The sequence below is a fragment of the Pyrgilauda ruficollis genome, unplaced genomic scaffold (assembly GCF_017590135.1).
Source record: "Pyrgilauda ruficollis isolate IOZ18807 unplaced genomic scaffold, ASM1759013v1 scaffold2, whole genome shotgun sequence".
Lineage (NCBI taxonomy): Eukaryota > Metazoa > Chordata > Aves > Passeriformes > Passeridae > Pyrgilauda > Pyrgilauda ruficollis.
Window position 1 is genome coordinate 5,828,524 of NW_024519206.1, and position 18,752 is coordinate 5,847,275.

General features: G+C 36.8%; 1 protein-coding gene across 1 annotated transcript in view; it reads right to left on the minus strand.

The window, feature by feature from the left end:
- THSD7A (thrombospondin type 1 domain containing 7A) overlaps positions 1 to 18,752 on the minus strand; it is a 222,196-nt gene that overhangs the window by 38,638 nt on the left and 164,806 nt on the right. Inside the window, exons 11-14 of the mRNA XM_041466725.1 lie at positions 17,626 to 17,758; positions 15,628 to 15,731; positions 5,028 to 5,222; positions 2,369 to 2,632 (exon numbers count right to left, since the gene is read on the minus strand). Of these exons, the coding sequence (XP_041322659.1) occupies positions 2,369 to 2,632; positions 5,028 to 5,222; positions 15,628 to 15,731; positions 17,626 to 17,758 (696 nt within the window). The remainder of the gene's footprint in view (positions 1 to 2,368; positions 2,633 to 5,027; positions 5,223 to 15,627; positions 15,732 to 17,625; positions 17,759 to 18,752) is intronic.

Genomic DNA, 18,752 nt, shown 5'->3' on the forward strand with positions numbered 1-18,752 from the left:
TCACATAACAAGGGCATGAGAATAACAAGAAAAGCACAGTAAATAAATACTGGGAAAATATAAAATAAGATTTAACTGGCAAAGCAGAAGTTTGCACATGTTGAGAAAAATAAAACAAATCATCAGAATGTAATCCATGAATACAAAGTAGTTATTCAGAAAAGGCAGTAAATATATACTGAAATTAGACTGAAAAAGCTATATAATTTGCTCTAGCTCCCTTGTATTTTCAAAAATATGCTAAACCTGGAAAAATCTGAAGGCAGACAATAAATTAGGTAAGCTTTATGTAAGCCTATACTATGTATATGTACAATACCTATCAATAACAGAGGATCTACTGGAAAGGAAACCATAAATTTAGTGGTGTATTCATTAGCATCAGTTTAAACCTTTATCATCAAAATCATGTTAGGTACCTCATTCCCTGTATACATGAAATTCCCGTCAGACAATTTTAGGAAAGTAGAAGGAATACAGGATTATACAGGATTAGTTCAATATGAATTCCAAGCTTCATCTGCTCACACATTACAGCATGGAGCAAGTTAATGTGTACTCTCCCTCTCAGATGGAAGTGATGAGAAAACACAGACAGGAGGGGTGTGAGGTGGTGGGTGGTGTATTGGAATATCAAGGAACCAGACATCTTAGTGAACTGATCTTGAAAGAAAGAATACAAAAGAAAAACAACACCTAAAAACAAAGGTTTCAGGCTTCCCAACCCACAATAAATACAGTAATGACAAGAAAACGCTTCCATTTTACAAAGTTAAAGGAGACTTCAAATCTCCCATGACAAAAAAAAAAAAAAAAAAAGGATGGAACTTGAGAAAGAAAGAGCACAACAAAGCATTACTATATTGTGCTTTTGGAAGGATGCCTGTGAGTGCTAATAGCATATAAACAGTAGCCCTGGCTATAGCAGGAATAACAGTAACACATTGTTAGCAGCTTTTCCACTGGATTATTATTCATTGTGGTCACTGTGAATGTAGGCCACATTCCCTGATAAAATCTACTGGATCAGAAATTACTATCATGAAGAGAGAATTATATCAGGGTAAACAAGGATGGTTTAGAATATACTTTTTTATTCCTCTTCTATTTCTTTGATTCTTGCAATGGAATTGCACTTCAAAATGCACAGCCAGGGCTTGAAAGCAGCTACACCTACACTTGTTCTACACCAAAAGTTGTTCCTAGCAGCAGCATGTTACTTACCACATACGACACCAACAACATACTTTTGGACAGTTTCTTTCCTATTTTTTGACACAAAAGCTGGCAGTGCCCATTCTTCAAGTCATTCAAAACTGATTGGCAGTGGGCCACCACTTCCCCTAGTTTCCTACATACTGAAGTTCTTTTACAATTTTCCACTTTTCAAAGGTCACTCTGAACTTAATGCTGAAAAGTGATTAATTTCTAACATATGCTAACACCTTGACTTGATACATTGAATTTCTAGTTTATCATATCTCTAAACTCAAATTAATAGTGCAAATTAAAATTGCCTTATTTAATTAAATCTCTTTGATTAGCTATTTAAAATATATCCAAATAAATAAATGAAATTTCTGTTATCTTAATTTAACATTAGAGAGTAGAACCCATATGTGAATTAAACTTAGATTGACCTTTGAACAGCACTAACATCCAGCTTTTCATACCAATTTCTCAGATACAAGTTTGTACTGCAAGCAGGAAAAAAATGAACACAAAAACTCCCCTGATGTCAATTAGCACATTTCTGGCTCGCTGAAAACCAGAAACTGCCTGTTTTGATCCTAATGCTACAGATGCATCCCCTTTAGGAAGGAACATTGTTCCTTCCTGGAGGGATGTAAATACAAAGAATGTAAAGTCTTTAACCATCCTAGCTCTACACATGACAGATTTACACAGAGAAAAAATGCAGTGTGCTGTTGAACTCAGGTCAATGCATGCCTGTTAGTTAAGGTGCTGAAGAGCAAATGGTAGAGATAAAGCTATTTAAGGGTTTAAAGCTATCTAAAGAATCAGTGGAAATAATTTCACCCTTTCCAAAATAGTCCTGTGTTTGTTTACTTTTTGTGAATTTGCCTGTTCTAAATGGCTTTATTCTCAAATTTCTAGCTACAGTTATAAGGAAAGATAAGATTTTAAATTTTTTCAATTAAAATACCTAGTTAGTAGTTCACCCTGATTTTACTTAATTTCACTGTTTTAAAAGTCAGCAAAAACATGCTAGGTTTGAAGGTATCTTGGGATAAAAGGCAGCCTGACCAATAAATATTAATCTGCTAATTCTACTTGGGCATATATTATGTTAAACTTAAATAAAGCACACAAGTAAACAGATGAAAGAAAATAGGTTTGTAAATACCGTGACTGTTGCATCGCGATGTTTCCACGAGTCGATTGTTTTGGTCATAGCATGCCATGGCCTGGTAACGATAGCCTTGTCCACATTCCTTAACGTCTCCTTGTACCTTCATTCCCAGCAGCACTTCCATCTTACCCTCTGGTAAAATACAGTCTGACCAATTGCCCACAGGCTGAGCGCTGTACTTGTCACACGGGCAAAACTGATTCTCAATCAGAGGATACAACTGAGAATTTCTACATTTGTCCTTTTTCTTACTTTTTCCTAGAAAGAAGAGATAGTTATTAGCAAGTTTGTGTCAGCTTACAGCTTATCTCCCAAAAATTTAATTTAGGCTTTCGTAACAGGTGCTTGCAACTACATACATACACCTAATACCTGTTACATTTATCTTTATTAAATTTGGTTATTGACTTGAATTTCTAAATTAGTGGATACCTACAATTTGCAAAAAGTCAATTTATTTTTTAAAAAGAAGATGTAATTTATATTTAATTTGGATTAAAATGTTTCAGGAGTAAAGTTTGAAAAAGTTAGCAATAAAACAAATACACTCTTTTCCTGCTATTTCACCAGCAGTGTGCAGTTCAATAACAAGATTTCTATCTGGATAAAGCCCTTTCAATTTGAAGGAAGAAGTCAAGAAGGGAGTAACATGCACTTTTGCTACATTAGAATCTTCTTTCAAAATGTCAAAATTCTTTAATCACCTGTTATCATACATTTGTTCATAATTACCATTCTTGACCTCTAATAGAATAAGCTCCTTCTCTGAATTTGTTTCCATTCAGTACTGTTCTTGCTTTCTTTCCTGAACTGGAGCATAGCCATCCACTCAATTTCCCCTTTCCATTAAATATATTTAAATATTCTCTTTGGTAAAGTTTGCTTAGTTTTCCTTTCCATACCAGTTTACATAAATTAATGTAGTAGTCTTTACAAAAGTAGTGGTTGTTACTAAGTAGTATCTAAGTAGCTGTTACTTAGATATTACTGTTAACGTAATATTCTGTAGCATTTTCTCCACTATTCAAAACAAGGCACTGGACATCGCAGCATCCTTAGTTCTTGTATTTGCTACTGTCTTCATTTAGAATAGTAGAATAGAAAATGGGTACCTGGAGAAAAGTTTCTCATTCTTTTGACAACACAATTTCTTACTAAATGTATGCTTCTCCTCTGGAAGTATTTACCGGGAATAATTATGAATTTATTCCAAGTCAAGCATTATGAATTAGTCTGGGTAACACATTGCCACAGAGAATACACCATAGCATGTATCACACAGTTGACAAGTTTGAAGGGGTAACTTAAATGAAGACAGGAAGTATCACAAAGTGTCGATATTGTGAAAGGAAGAATATGTACTTTCTTTCTCTGTTTTTAAAATAAGGAAAAATACTGTTTGTCAGTTTTGTTCATTTTTTTCCCTTGTGGAAGCAAACCTGACATAAAGCTTACTGGAATTATTAGACAGTCACAGTGAGACTTCTTGAAGATCATGAATTATTCATTTTCCACTGGTCTTCTGATTTACAGGGGGATGGAGACAGGGATAGGGTTTGGATCCTATCACATTCTTTCTGAGCCTGCTAATGGGCACCCCCCTTAGCTAGCTTTCCTGCACCACAGACAATGCAGACTAATTGGCAAAGAGTGCTGTGACAGAGGCCAAGCCTCACTCTTGAGGAATCAATTATAATTTGGAAGCAGGGCATGGGGCTTTTTTCACTTTATGCAGAAGAAAAAATAATTTAAAAAGCACCAAAACCAACAAACAATAGACTAAAAAGAAGTTGAAGAAAAAAACGTTTCAAAGTGGAACCGTGTCCAAACTGGCAAATCTATGGCAAGGGCATCACTGGTAAATCTTTTTATTCTGCTAAATAAAACTTTAAGAGCCTGCTTGGGACATTAAAAAAAAAAAAAAAAAAAAAAAAAGAACATTATTACTTATCTCAGTAAATAAGGCAAAAAATTAGCCAGCGTATTGCCTTATGTAGTCTGTGGTGCTGGATGCAGACAATGAAGCATGGCGAAAGAAAGAACTGGGAGAGCAAACATTCAGCCGGAGAAAGAACTGGCTTAATCAAAAATCTGACATTCAAGACTGCAGCTAAGTTCAAAAGAGGTAAGCCAAAGCTTAAGGCTGAAAATGGTGCTACTATAGCAAAATGCTGAGACACACTCAGCTGCCATAGTAGTTCTAAATGCACCAAAGAAGAGCATGAGAGAAGGAAGTCTGCTTTAGCCGAGACCAGGTGTGGGAAGAGGAAGGCAAATGAGTTAACATCTGATCCTGTTAAGGTGAGATGATTGCTGACTTTTCTGTCAAAACAAAAACCACAAAAAACCCAAACAAACAAATTACAGCAAAAGAACAAAAAAAACCCTACTATGTGCACTATATTTAGGAAAAAAAGGTATTCTATGCTCTCCCATCTTCTCTCTAGCCACTTATCCATATCAAGAGTCTCTGACATATGGCAAGAGTTTCTACTCCTCAGTATTGTTCCACCAGCAGTATACAGTGCATGACACAGATCTGCTTTCTGCCACTGTAACACTTGTCATAAGGGAACCTCTGAAGTCCTCAGGGTTTAAACAAAACATTATCAATAATTAATAAAAGAAGCATTATTTTGCTTCATACTCTTACCAACAAGAGTGCGTTTTCTTGTCCTGACTCCTCCACAGTCCCCATTACAGGGAGAAAATTTTGACCAGTTTGTAAACTGACAGTCGTCTTGGCAGGGAATCTGGCACATCTGTGTTAAGGGTGGTAATGGGCCAGAGTATTTAAGGCACTCACTGATGTCAGCTTGTCCTCCATCTTGTCTGCGACAAGTAATTGCTGGAAGCAAAAAGAGATGGAGTCCAATTCACTTTTTTTTTTTTTGTGAATGTCTCTATTCAGTTAAATAAAGTCTACAACATTCTATCAGAAAATCACATTGAAAGCCCGGAGTACCTATACAACAACTTAATATTTGCCACCAGTTTTACCTTGAATGAATACATTTGACATTTCTCACTTAAGATTTTGTTTAAAATAATTTATCAGGACTTACCAGGAAAAAAAAAATTACAGAGAACTGTAAATATTATAAAGGTTGCACCATATTATCCACACCTGTCCATTTTACACACCATTTCTCCTGATATCACTGACACAATTTACATCTCAGACAGACATTTAAAAACTTACAATATCATCTTCAGTAAGTTAATTGTATCAGTTATAAAGTTTTATCAGCAGACTGAATTTCAGAAACAAGGATAAACTTAAAATTTAGAAGCATATTTGAGTTCTGTATACCACTTAACCCTTTACAAAAGCATTGCTGCCTAATGTTCTTCAGCAATTTTTGGTCTTGAAAAATATTAGAATAATACGGCATGTTTCCTAGGGAAAGATCATCAGCCAATAGAGGTACAGCTTTATAGGACAGGATAGCCATGTCCTGAATAAAAGCTTCTTACTTAAGAAGAAAAACAAGTTCCTTAAGGAAACTTCAGGTCACACAAAAGTAAGGAGTTAGAACATAAGGATTTACAAAGAATAGGGAGGGCAGTTTCATTAATATAGTCTTTAACAATCACAGAATGGTTAATGTTAAGGGACCATAGGAGGTCCCTGCTCAAGCAGTGCCCATGACATGGAATTGTGCCCAAAAGGCTCTTGAATACCTCCAGGGAAGGAGGCTCCACAACTCCTCTGGGCAATCTGTTCCAGTGCTCAGTCATCCTCACAGTAAAAAAGCTCTTCCTCATGCTCAGGTGGAACTTTCTGTGCTTCAGTTTCTGCCTGTTGCCTCTTGTCCCAAAACTTGGCACCACCAAGAAGAGCCTGGTTCCATCATCTTGACATCCTCCCTTCAAATACTTATAGGCATTGATACTTAGTCTACCCCTCTCAGTCTCCTCAAGGATGAACTGGCCTCAGCCTTTCCTCACAAGAGATGCTCCAGTCCTTTAATCATCATTGTCACCCACAGCTGGATCTGCTCCAGGAGCTCCATGCCTCTCTTGTACTGAGGGGCCCAGACCTGGATGCCAGGTGCAGCCTCACCAGGGCTGAGTAGAAGGGCAGGATCATCTCCCTCAACCTGCCAGCAATGCTCTTCCTAAGGCACCCCAGGACACCATTGGCAGTTTTGGCCACAAAGGGCACTGCTGGCTCATGGAAAGCTCATTGTCCACTAGGATCTGCAGGCCCCTCTCCACAGAGCTGCTCTCCAGGAGGTCAGTCCTGGTGCACGGGTTATTCCTCCCTAACAGCCAGACCCTGCGCTTGCCCTTGTTGAATATAAGACAGTTCTCTGCCCATCTCTCCCAACTGTTTGAAGGGCTACACAGCCCTCTGGGATATCAACCACTCATCCCAGTTTTGTATCACCAGCAAACTTGCTAAGGAGGCGCTCTACCCCTTCATGAAAGTCAACAATGCTCTATAATTGTTTTTCAAGTTTTTTTTTTAAAGTATGGTTGCTTATCTGGTCTAAGCTCAATAAACCTAACTTTAGTTTCTTCCCCTAAACATCATAAGACTTATTATACAGTAACAAGATAGGAAACTTCTAGTTGTTTGTTCACACAATAGAATTATATTTATGCTTCTTGGCATCTGACAGCACACAGTACACGCGGCATCTTGACTGTAAAATAATTTGGGTCAGCTATTGTTGCAGTACCATTGTATCCAAATATTCTGTATGCATATGAAGGAATATAGCTTTTTATATTACTCTCCATAGTTTAAACATAGCTCTTCAATTGGGCTGATAATAATTGTTTTATTAGTACAAACTGAAAAAAAATCAAGTTCAACTGTTGGAGAAAAGGGGAGTATGAATGCAACACTTCAAAATAAAAGAGAAAATTGTCTATAAGGAAAAAATTGCAGGTGCCCATCTCTTCTCTCTGGTGTCCACTGAAAGGATGCGAGGGAATGGCCTGAGGTTGTGTCAGGGGCTGTTAATTTAGACATTAGAAAAGGGTTCTTCACCCAGTTGGGAAATGAAGCAGGCTTCCCAGGGAAGTGGTCACAAGCCTGACAGAGTTCAAAAAGCATTGGGACAACACCCTCAGGCATATGGTGTGACTCTTGGGGTTGTCCTGTGCAGGGCCATGTGTTGGACTTCAATGATCTTTGCAGGTCCCTACCATTTCAGGATATTCTATGATTCTATAACTATTTCCTCCTGGAGGAAGAAAAGGAAGCATAGCTAAGGGAACTTTTTTTTTTTTTTAATTGCTTTAAGGTAATTGTAATGGTCTAGTGACCTATGATTTCTTAAAAAATCTTTTTAGTCTGACAGTTCTAAACTAAATTTCTACCTCATTATGACTTAGGGAGCTGAACTTGATGACCCATGTGTTCCATTTCAAGTCCACCATTTCAAGTCCACGTCTCTACTAAAACATACCCAAAGGTCCCAAGGGAATTTTTTTGCCACACATCTACTGTAAAACACTGAAAGATAGGGGAGGTGTGTTTTTCCTGAGATTCTGAGCAAACAAGTTCCCTGATCCTTAACTGCCCTTTGGAGCAGGGCTGCCAGCACTGTTTGTAATAGGCTCAGTACTGCATTAAGTTGTGCTTATTGGGGGACTGGCCAGCTGCACACTGTCTAATACAATTATTCTGTCAAATCCTATTACTATTAGTGTAGTTTACATGAGGAAATTTTTTTTTTCAGATATAGTTACAGTGTTTCAGTGAGAAAAGTAAAATATTTAAAAATTGAAAATCCATTCCATCAGATTTCTAAGATTACACAAATATTTTAGAAAAACCCAAGTCAAACTTCCAAGAGAAGCCTAGGCTATAGCTTTGGATTCTTGTGAGATGCCCCTCTCTGCTAATAGCACACGTCAAGATCCCTAAGGTAAAAACACAGTTGAGACTAGTTTTACCATGTGGAACTTCACAGAAGTCAAACCTAACTCCTCTATCTTGAGATTGGCCTTGCTATATGCACACATTAGCAAAACTAATTGCATTATCTTCACTGCGTTCTCAGGGAGATACAGGCCACCACTTTTAGCAGTGAAACTATATCTAGCCAACAACTAAAAGACAGTCAACTAACTAGCCAATATCCTTTAATAACTTTCTTCAAAAGTTTAATACTCATTTTGCATACTGCCTCTCCAACTAGCCCTTAGATTGAATAATAAACATTATCCACCAAAGAACATTCTTTCTTTCTAGCTAAATTGACTTTTTTTTAAAACTGATATTCATTCCCTCATCTTTCCTAGTTATAAAACATTACTCCATGAGCTGATACCCATTATGTCATAAATTTTTTCAGACTCATATTAATGCATTTAATTTACATCCAGCAGAGTCAGGTGAAAAGCTCCCCTGAGGATTAACACTTTGGTTTTTTTCCAGATTAACTGTCAGTTGTACCACAGCAATCAAAGAAGGCAAACTTCATTCTCAAGACCTAAATATTTCACCTTAATAACAACACAAATTAGAGGACAGTATGGCATACTAAATCAATTCCCGAATCTTAATTTTCACAGTGCCTGTCCATAACTATTCACGCTACTTCTAGTTGATAACTCTTGGATGATTCGCTCTATATTCCATTTTCCTATTGTTATTTTCCAGATTTGGGTAGCAAAGTTTATACTCCTTATGACTGCTGAAAAATGGGTATTTTTCCAGTATTAGAAGCAGGGATTTTGACAACTGCATATGTTCCATTAATACACTCTTTTGGACAGCTAACAGTCCTGACATCTGAAATGCTCTTACTGTTAGAGGAGTTACATTTTCCACTCACAAGCTAACCTGGGCAAACTCATCCCCTGCCTCTTTGATCAAACCTATGGAAGGTTAAGTAGAGGTTGCTGACATCGATGATTTGACTTGCTATACAGAGAAGTGTCTTCAACTACTATAAAGCTATACTGTACCAGACTAATTAATTTGCTTATACAACCACCTTATATTTATTACAGACATTAGCTGTAAGTGGAAAGAGTATAGTTCCTCCATTACTGAATTAAACACAGTAATTATTAAGTGAAAAAATAAAACAAGAGTACAGCTAACAGAAAAATCAACTTGAACATAGAAACCATTCACTTACAAAATTGTTCTGGTATTTAACAACTATTAGCTCCCAGAAGAAAGGTGTGAAATAAATAGCAGTCTAAATGTTATAGACAAGGGACTTTGATGTAATTAAAACTTTGTCAGATAGCATTGTTTCCATCAAGTCCCCCCAGGAGACTTGATGGCTAATATATTTCTTGTTGGTATAATGAAACACTGAGACTGTATTTTAGCAAGTCATGTCAGGTGTGAGTTTATATAAAAACCTTTCCAGTGCTACCATCATTAGCATACTTCACTGACATTTCACTGAGGTGTGAGATTCAGTGCCTCCTATACCTAAAAATTTATTTTTATTGTCCTTTCTTTTACAATACAATTGTAAAAGATTGTGATATCACAATTGTAAAATTGTGATATAATTTTTTAATTGCTAAGTATTTTTAACAACAAAAATATTTATTTCCAATTCTAAAAAACAAGAATTATTTCAGCACACTAAGTTTTCTTGTGCCTTCTATCCATATTGTCTAAGCTATGATTTCATCTATGTTTATTTCTTTCTTTGTGGGACACAGCAGACTAGACACAGTGTGACAAAATATTCCTACCACAAAGTATCTTAAGAAGGAGCATATGCCCATAATATTGTGAAAATACAAGACTGAGTGCTCTTTATGTTCCAAAGACAATAACAATGTATTTCTGCCAAAAAAAAAGTTGTATGAAGATTGTGGCTCTTTTTTTGTAAATAAAAAATTAGGTTCTCATGTAAACACTGCTTTTGAGCAGCTGTCCAAATTCTTACTTAAGACTCCTGAAGTTGTCACTGTACTTTACAGTGACTAAAACACAAACCAGTCTCATCTATTAAGTCTCAATGACATTAAAATAGTAGTTTGTAGCTCCATGAAGAGCAACATTCCATGACTTTGACTTCTTTCCTGTGCTTTCAATAAGGGCATATAATACCCACACATCAAAGTCCCCTGCCTCCATAAAGAATGCCTGCAGAGGGAGGCTGCTGTTCCTGTTTTGCTATGGAGTGAGAAAAGAGATTTTGACCACTGGTTCTGCCTTCAAGCCTCCCCATGGCTCTAACAAGCCTGCAAGGCCTCTCTGTGTGCCCATGGCCATCCTGGGATGCTTCCTCCCATTCCTCTTTCAAATAACTACAAACACTCTGTGAATGAAGAACAGTGAGAGCTCAAGACCAGACCTTTAATAAAGGCCAGTTCCCAGTGACATAAAGCACAGCTATTCAGGTATTTTCTCTGACAGCCAGGTTACTTTAACTTCTGCTTAAATTTACAAATAACCTTCCTCTTGCTATTACAGAATATGCTGACATCACAATTTTTATCCCATTCCTCCTACAAAACTCTGAGGAAGATTCATGGTGGCAAGGACTTCAGGCTGTGCATCCTTCTGCAAATCTCTTTTCGGTCCCTGGGATGGCTCTTACCATGTGCATCCATCCATATACATCACAATGTGATTCAGTTATTGCAGTTTGGGCACTCCAGCTTCTCATCTGCTACATGTCCTCTTCATTACCATTGGGATGCAGCCCAACAAGCCCTACTTACATTTGCAGGAGCTACTGGCAAAACAAGTTTTATTAACTTTCTTATGTTTTCCTATAAAATTTAAAAGGGAGCTGTATTTCTGAGTTCCTTCACAAGTCACTGAAGCTGAGATTTACTAACACAGATTTAAGGGACGAGCATAACATCATGCATACTTGCCTAAGTTGTTCACAATTTCAAACTTAGTAGCTTGGTTTTATTAAGCATTTATTCTCTTGTCTAGTCTTTGGCTGGTGGTTGTCATCTTATTTTTATTTTCTTGGAGGGGGGAGGGTGTATTTTGTATTTGTCACCACTGTGCCTCTCTCTCCTGGATTTCAGGTGACTCATCAATGCATCTGATCAAATAATCTTGTTAGTTGAGAAACACCTTATGAAAATAAACATATATGTTGTTGCAGTCAGATATGGCTTTTCTTTGTATTTCCTTTTCTTGTTGGGTAGGTTCAAAAGGAAGTTTCAAACTCCTTGCTGATGCACACATATCATCTCTTCTTGAGGGTTTTGAACAAAAGACAGAAGTCTTAAGTTGCTTCAGTTCTGTAATACACTCCTGCTCTGCTTACCCACTGTTAGAAGGCATTTTATCCGTGGTACAAATTCAGATTTTCATTAATCATAGGAATTCAATACAATTGTCATGACCACCGACCTTTTTCAAATAAAGTTCATGACTACAGTAATGAATTTGCTGTTCAGTATTAAATGCTATTTTGCTGTGCTTAGGATTGATATAAATACTTGCCCATTATTTGCATGAATAGCTAACAAACACTTTTAAAAAAATACTTCTAGAGAAATTATTTTTTTAAAATAGAACCCAGAAACCATCAAGCTCTTTTATTCTCCTTCCTCTGCATTGACCCATTACAGTTTTACGACATTCATTTAACTTGACGTGATTTGTAACAGAACCTTCATTATACAAGACAGATAGAAACAAATCTGTCTTTAACAATGAATCACAATTCTAAACTTTATGATTCAACCAAGTATCTCGTCTGCCAAGAAGGACAAAATGTGATAAAAAAAAGCTGAAGAATGGAAGTGTAAATAGTAAAACTGTGATACAAAGCAAGACATGCATGTTCTAGTTACTCACAGACCCCTAAGATCAGACACCTAACCAGTAATTTTTAACGATTTCTAATTTCTAGTTTTTCCTTCAGATTTAATTTTCTTTCTAACTAAAACATTAACAGTAGCAGACTATTTTGTTCAAAATAAACTGCTAATGAATGCATGGTCAGATGTGCTTTTCCCTGGTGTACATTCCTATACTTTCTCATTTAACACATTTGCTGATAATCTATGTGTTACAGTGTTTGTGTGTGGGCAATCAGATCAGAAATAGGATAAGCCGAGAGTAAGGGCAGCATCCCCTTGCATTGAAAAAGAGGAACTCAGAACCCTTTCCACAGAGAAGAATGGAATTACTTGCTCTACTGAGTATCAACACAAGACGAAGGGGCAGTGCATGGGAAACCAAATGGCAGAGATTACTTCTAAAATATAATTGTTTCGCTTTGTCACCAAAAGCAAATTGGCACAAACAGATGGATCAATGTGTGATTTCTGCATGCATGAGCACCAGAAACTTGAAACAGAACGCTTTCTCAACTGGAAAAAAATGCTGGTATGTCAACAATTTTCACAATATGGTCAATATTTGTACAGAATTCATCAACAAACAGTTAAATGTACTGATCAAAATATCTGTATTACAGTAGCAATCATAAATGCAGCACCAGAATGTTATACCAAATGCATTTCATATTTCAGTGTTTAGCATTTTGTGATTTTGGGGTGGTTAAAAAGAGTTTCACAGTAGTAGCTCAGTCTTTTCTGTATCTACATCACAAAATAGTTATTAAAGAAATTATTTACAGTACAGAATTTTTTAGTGACATACTATTATGCAAAGTTTTCCACAGCCTGTAGAAATTTTATTTAGGAGTAGCCAAGTGTGCAGAAGGGAGCCAAGAATCAACAGAGAGAGGAGATAAAACTTCTGAAGTCTTCCTTCAGGAACTGGTGAAATCTCTCTAATACTATCCACTGCACAGCTCAGTCAGGCAGATGTTTACTTTCAGGTCAGCCTCCCTTCAGTGAGCACCTCACATGAAATCAACTCATGTGCAAGGGGCCAAAAAAAAATAATGTGTATCACTTAAAATTCACACATGGCTATTTTGATGGCAGAATTTGAAAGATAAGAGAGGATAGAGAATTGATGCCCTGTGTGGGAGATAAATTATAGTATCAAATAAAACACACTATTCATGTTCCAAATGCAATTTTCTGAGATGTGAAGTAAAAAAAAATAAAATAAATTAAAAAAAAAAAGCTGATAATCTCTAGAATTAGAGAAGTGCATTCTCCAAAGTGAAATTTATTTTTGTGCAAAAATTCAGCTTGTACTTCCAAGTCATATTCATTGTAAAGGGAAAATATTTTACTTCTGTCAATCTAAGGAAAAGCTGTACTACCGTGTTTAGCTGACACAGATTATCAGTTTATATTACTGAATATAAAAGATATGGTCAACACATTGTGAGATATTACAACACTGAGACATGATACATAATAAATCTGAGTCTGAAACTTACATTATATGTCAATTTACATAATTTACATAAATGAGAAAAAATATTGGCCAAAACCTCCTCTGTCTTTAATGCCTATAACTTTCACCACTGCAGAGGCCTAAACATTTAGATTCATATTTTGATATCTGGACTGAGATATTTTGTTTTCCAATTTGAATAATTTGCTCTGTGAATTCTGCAGTGGAATTTATACATGGGACAGACCTGACAAAAGCAGTAGTAAACAAAAATCTTCCTTTCAAACAATCGATCTCAGATACATGCACAGAATTCTATCAAAAAACATCAGCTTTCTTCAGGCTTAGCTGCTCCAGGAGTTCCTAATTAAGGATTACTCATCCTACCACTTGACCACATTACACTGGAGAGCTACTTGCATTTTATCTGCTTGTGGGAACATGATTACTGCTTGAATACATCATCTTTCACAAGATCGAACTCTGTGTAGTACCAAAGAGAAATTCTGCTAGTTTGTTTTAATAGGTTTGAAAACTACATGGCCATTAATTTCAAAATCATGTATTATTCTAGTGCGTGCCCTGTACATGATTGGAGTTACATTTAAGAAAATATAAAGCAACTCTCATGACACAAAAGAATAATAAAAAATCCAATCTGCATGCACTATTATTAACTATCTTTCTTTATTAACTGACTTTGAGACAAAGTCAAGGGATTTAGGTACTACCATGTAAACATAGAAGACAACAATTTTTACTATTTGAATTCCTACCATCAAAGACAGAAATCTTATTTTCTCAGTGTGCAATCTGAATGTTTCCTCCAGAGCTGCTAGAAATAGATTCCATTGTGATAGACCTTTGAAATAATTACCACAGCCAGAAGTCTTTTGTATTAGCAGGCAATGCCTTAAGGTTTGTGATAAGCTCTAAATTGATCTCCTGCGACACTTTCTGAGAAAGTGGTAGGAGCTACTTGCTTAAGATTTACTCCATAACTTTTTAAGTACACCATGACCTCCTTTAATACTGCAAGGAAGTTAATGACCTGAACATTTCACTTCTGCAGTTAGCAATATCCTTCCTCGGCAATGGTGCAATCTGCTGAACCAATAGTGCTTTAACAAATAGAAGTTTGCACTCAGAAACAACAAAAGAGAAAAGCCTTCCTGGAATTCAAGGTTGACCAGTAGTTCAAAGCAATTCAATTACTATAACACAGTAAATAGGAACTGCATTTATTTTCCTATTGAATGTATTTAATGCACCTAAAAAAGCCCTTATCCTGGCTATATTTAACAGAGTCACACATACACAATTCTGTTAAAGCCACAAAATTCTCTACAAAGACAGGTGACATTAAAACTGGATTTGGATGTAAAAATTATTTGCTATATAATGGAAATGGTGCAAAAATATCTGGATCATTGGGCTCAAAGGGTCAGTGGTTTAGAAGTCTAACCAGCAGCTGGTTAAGATTGCTTCACCTCAGTTGTTAATTCCAGGCACAGTTCTGTTTAGTCTCTTTAACAACCTGCACAGAAAGCATGTACAGCAAGTTTGAAGACAATGACAGGTTTAGCAGTCAGTACCTACCTGGAAGGACTGCCATGCAAAGGACCTTGACAACCTGGAGAAATGGGCTGGCACTGAACTTTAAAGTGTAAATGAAAAGCCTTGAATCTCTCATGCTCCCATTGCTTTCTGTAACTCCCTTAATTTAAGAGTATAGAAAAGAAACAACCAAATGCTCTTGGAGATATGCAGCAAAAGGATAAGGGGTCACACACACAAATTGTATCAGGGAACAAGTGTCAGAAGAGTTTGTAAGATCTCCAGGCTGGCAGAGACTCCAAACATACTGAGATATGGCCCTGAGCACTTTCAGTATTTTCCTTTGCTGATGCACATAAAGATAGATTAATTTAAATGTTAGGTTACAAGGACTAAAATGTAAGGCATTTCCCACACTAGTGGATCTACAGTTTTCTGAGGAATAAATGACAGAAACAAAGGGTCTAACCTCTTGCTTGTAGCCCAGGTCCACAAGTCTCCTGTGCTCCCGGACTGTCTTGGCGCACGTACCATGGTACCAGCTGGCACCTGCGCCATTTGTGTGTCTTCCACCTGAAATGAGAGGGGAAGCAATCCATCTAAATCTTGTAGCCATCAACCCTCAGGCAGCACAAGAGCTAGATAGTGTTATAAACCACCATAAGCTGTTGCTTTTATTTACTAACTGGTCACAGGCTATTCACAAAAGAACGAGTAACAGTACCATAAACTTATCCTTATTCTGTTAACTTTTTTTCTTCTTTTAGGATGAGGTCTAAAAAAACACATGGAAGAAAGGAGGAAGCAAAGGTGGAAACAAGAAGGAGAAATAAGAAACAGAAACAAAAGGTAGCTGCAGGAAAGTATTGGGACAGTGGGCTTGATTGCAACGGTGCCTCAGGAAATTTCTGGGATCTTGGTCTGCTGAGTGTCAGCACCTTACAAATGTGGAGATACCAAGAAAGCCAACACAATGGGTACACCATATCAAAAATAAAACACAAACAAAAAGAACTTGCAAAAAACCGTCAATAACAAATGCAATATTGCACTGCTTAAATTATTCTATCATTAATATAAACTGCTATGAAACTTTTACAAAGTTCCTTGCTAGTGCTGCAGAATACCCCAGCCCTTAAATATAACAAATCCAGGCAAATCTGTTTGTTGTCACAACTCTAAAATAATCCATCAGCAGTTTGCATGTTTTAAACTATTTCAATGGTTTTGCACTTCGGGTTTCATTGCAACCTGCCTCTATGGGACAGCAACTAACTAAGGCACAAGCCAGCTGAGTGTGTGAGTCCATCTGTCACAGCATGTGTGCAGGTCAGAAAGATGCTAAAGGAAATATATGGAACATGTGTTTAGTATTAGTTCATGTCATGAAATATAAATAACCCCATCTACCACTCTCTAGCAACTCTTCTTTCTTATGCTCAGCACATTGTCATGTAGATCAGATATTGAAGATACTAGAGAGATAAGGAGCAGCCAACATTTTAAAATATAAAACAGACTCTCATTTTGACTATAAAAAATTCTTGAGTTCTATTTCTCTGGTGTTTAGAGTACTGATTTTGGTAGCTCCCCAATGCTCTTTTCAATCTTTTCATATCTTTTAGTTGCATAGAGTGTGATCTCCTAATTAATTTGTAATGATAATTCTTATGAGATGATGAAAGGAACACATTTCTTTAATCTCAATCTCTTTTCATTAAACTTAGCTTAAATTCTATTTGTACCTCTGCAACAGATAGTAGTTTCATGGGAATTATTATACATAAAAAAAAAAATATTACTTTGTCAAGTAAATCTAACGGCATCATAATTTTCTAAACTTTGTCTCCATCAAGAAGTTCTTGTTGTATGTCTAGACCTTCCCACACACTCAGATAGACATTACAGAACTACCCAAACATTTTCTTGAGCAAAAATTGAACAATTTTTGGATATAAACCAAACCTTCTGGAATAGTCCTCAACATTCTGTCGTGAAGATCAAGGTAATGCAGAGGACACAGGGCATATGGGGGATATCTTCAGCTCTGGACTGTCTCAGAGCTTACAGGGATAGAAAAATTAAGGTTGAACCATGTGGCACCAGAAATCAGCTCTCCTAAACATATAAGCTTGAACTTCAGCACTTTGGATATTTTAGAAAGATTTGTTTTACATGTTTAGAATGTCAAAACAGTTTCTAGGAAAAATTTATTCTGGAAAGTAATTCTTAGTTCTTGCAATGTTCTTTCCAAGGAGCTGGAACAAAATGTACCAGTGATTCCCTATGGACCCAACTGAGTCTATATTTCTGTTGTGAAACCTTGATTCAGATGTGTATCCTACTTTTCTAAATAACGCATGTTAGAAAAACAATTACTGCTAATAATGGAATTCAGCAAGATCTAGAGGTAGTACAAGTTTAAAAAATCATATCTGAGCTGTTTCTGGTTGATTGTCTCACATACCTGTAGTTATGACAGACAGGAGAAGCTTCACATTCCCTTTCCTCTAACAAAGAGTCTGGGCACTCCCGACCACCATTGGCAGGGAGCTGGATGATGACTCGGTGACGGGACTGCTTCCTGACTGTGACACCCCCTGCAAAGAGTACAATAGCTGGTTTCTACTGCTGCTACTTAAGGTTGAAACTAATTAGGGTGAAAACAAGGTTTTTGAGCCAATTGCCATAATATTGACATGCTATTTTCCCCATAAGCAGAAAAATTAAGCCTAATAGAAAAAACACTTCAATTTCATCTCAAGGCCAGAAAGCAGAACTAAACAGAAAGCAATACCAGCAATACTGAACGAATGAACAGACAGCTGAAATGAATAACCAGTTCAAGAGAACAAAAATTAAATGAGCTCAGTTTGCTGCTACATTTTACAGTTTGAAGGTGTAAGCTTGCTCTAAGCATTTACATGTAAAACTAGAAACAGAAATTCCACTCTAGAATTCCTTTACAGTTTGCAGTTTTTAATTATTATGGTCATCCATTATTAATGATAAACAGTAAATAGTTCCTGTAGGAGTTTTGATTTCAGTCATCTTCAGGTATTGGTTCTTCAGGCAGAAAATTAAGAGAAAAGCTACAGATCTGTATTAGTTCCACAGCAATGCCTATGTTAGGTAAAAATCTTGGAGGGTTTTTATTTTTTTCACAGAGAGCAGTAGAGCAGACATTTGGCTGACTGGGCTGATATCAGCTTTGGGTGGGTTATTACAGCAGCTGCAGCTTGTCTGATCACAGAAGCGTGCTGGACCACGGCCAAGCAATTGTAATTAGGAGTGAGCAGTAGGAGAATCCCGGCGGTGGCTCTCCACCACCTGGCCACTCTTCAGCACAGAGGAAACCCTTCACTCCTAAGTCAAACAGCTCCAGGAGATGCCAGGAGCTGGCACAAGGGGCAAGACAGACGTGCAGCCCAGCAAAGCTACTGACCTGCTTGCTGCCACAAATGGGTAAACCCCATGAAATTACAATTGTTTTTGTAGTATAAAGAGAGTTGGACTCACTGAATAGACAAAACACCTGTAGTTCACAAATATAGTGTTTTATAGAAGTCTGTACAATATTTTGTGGTGAAAATT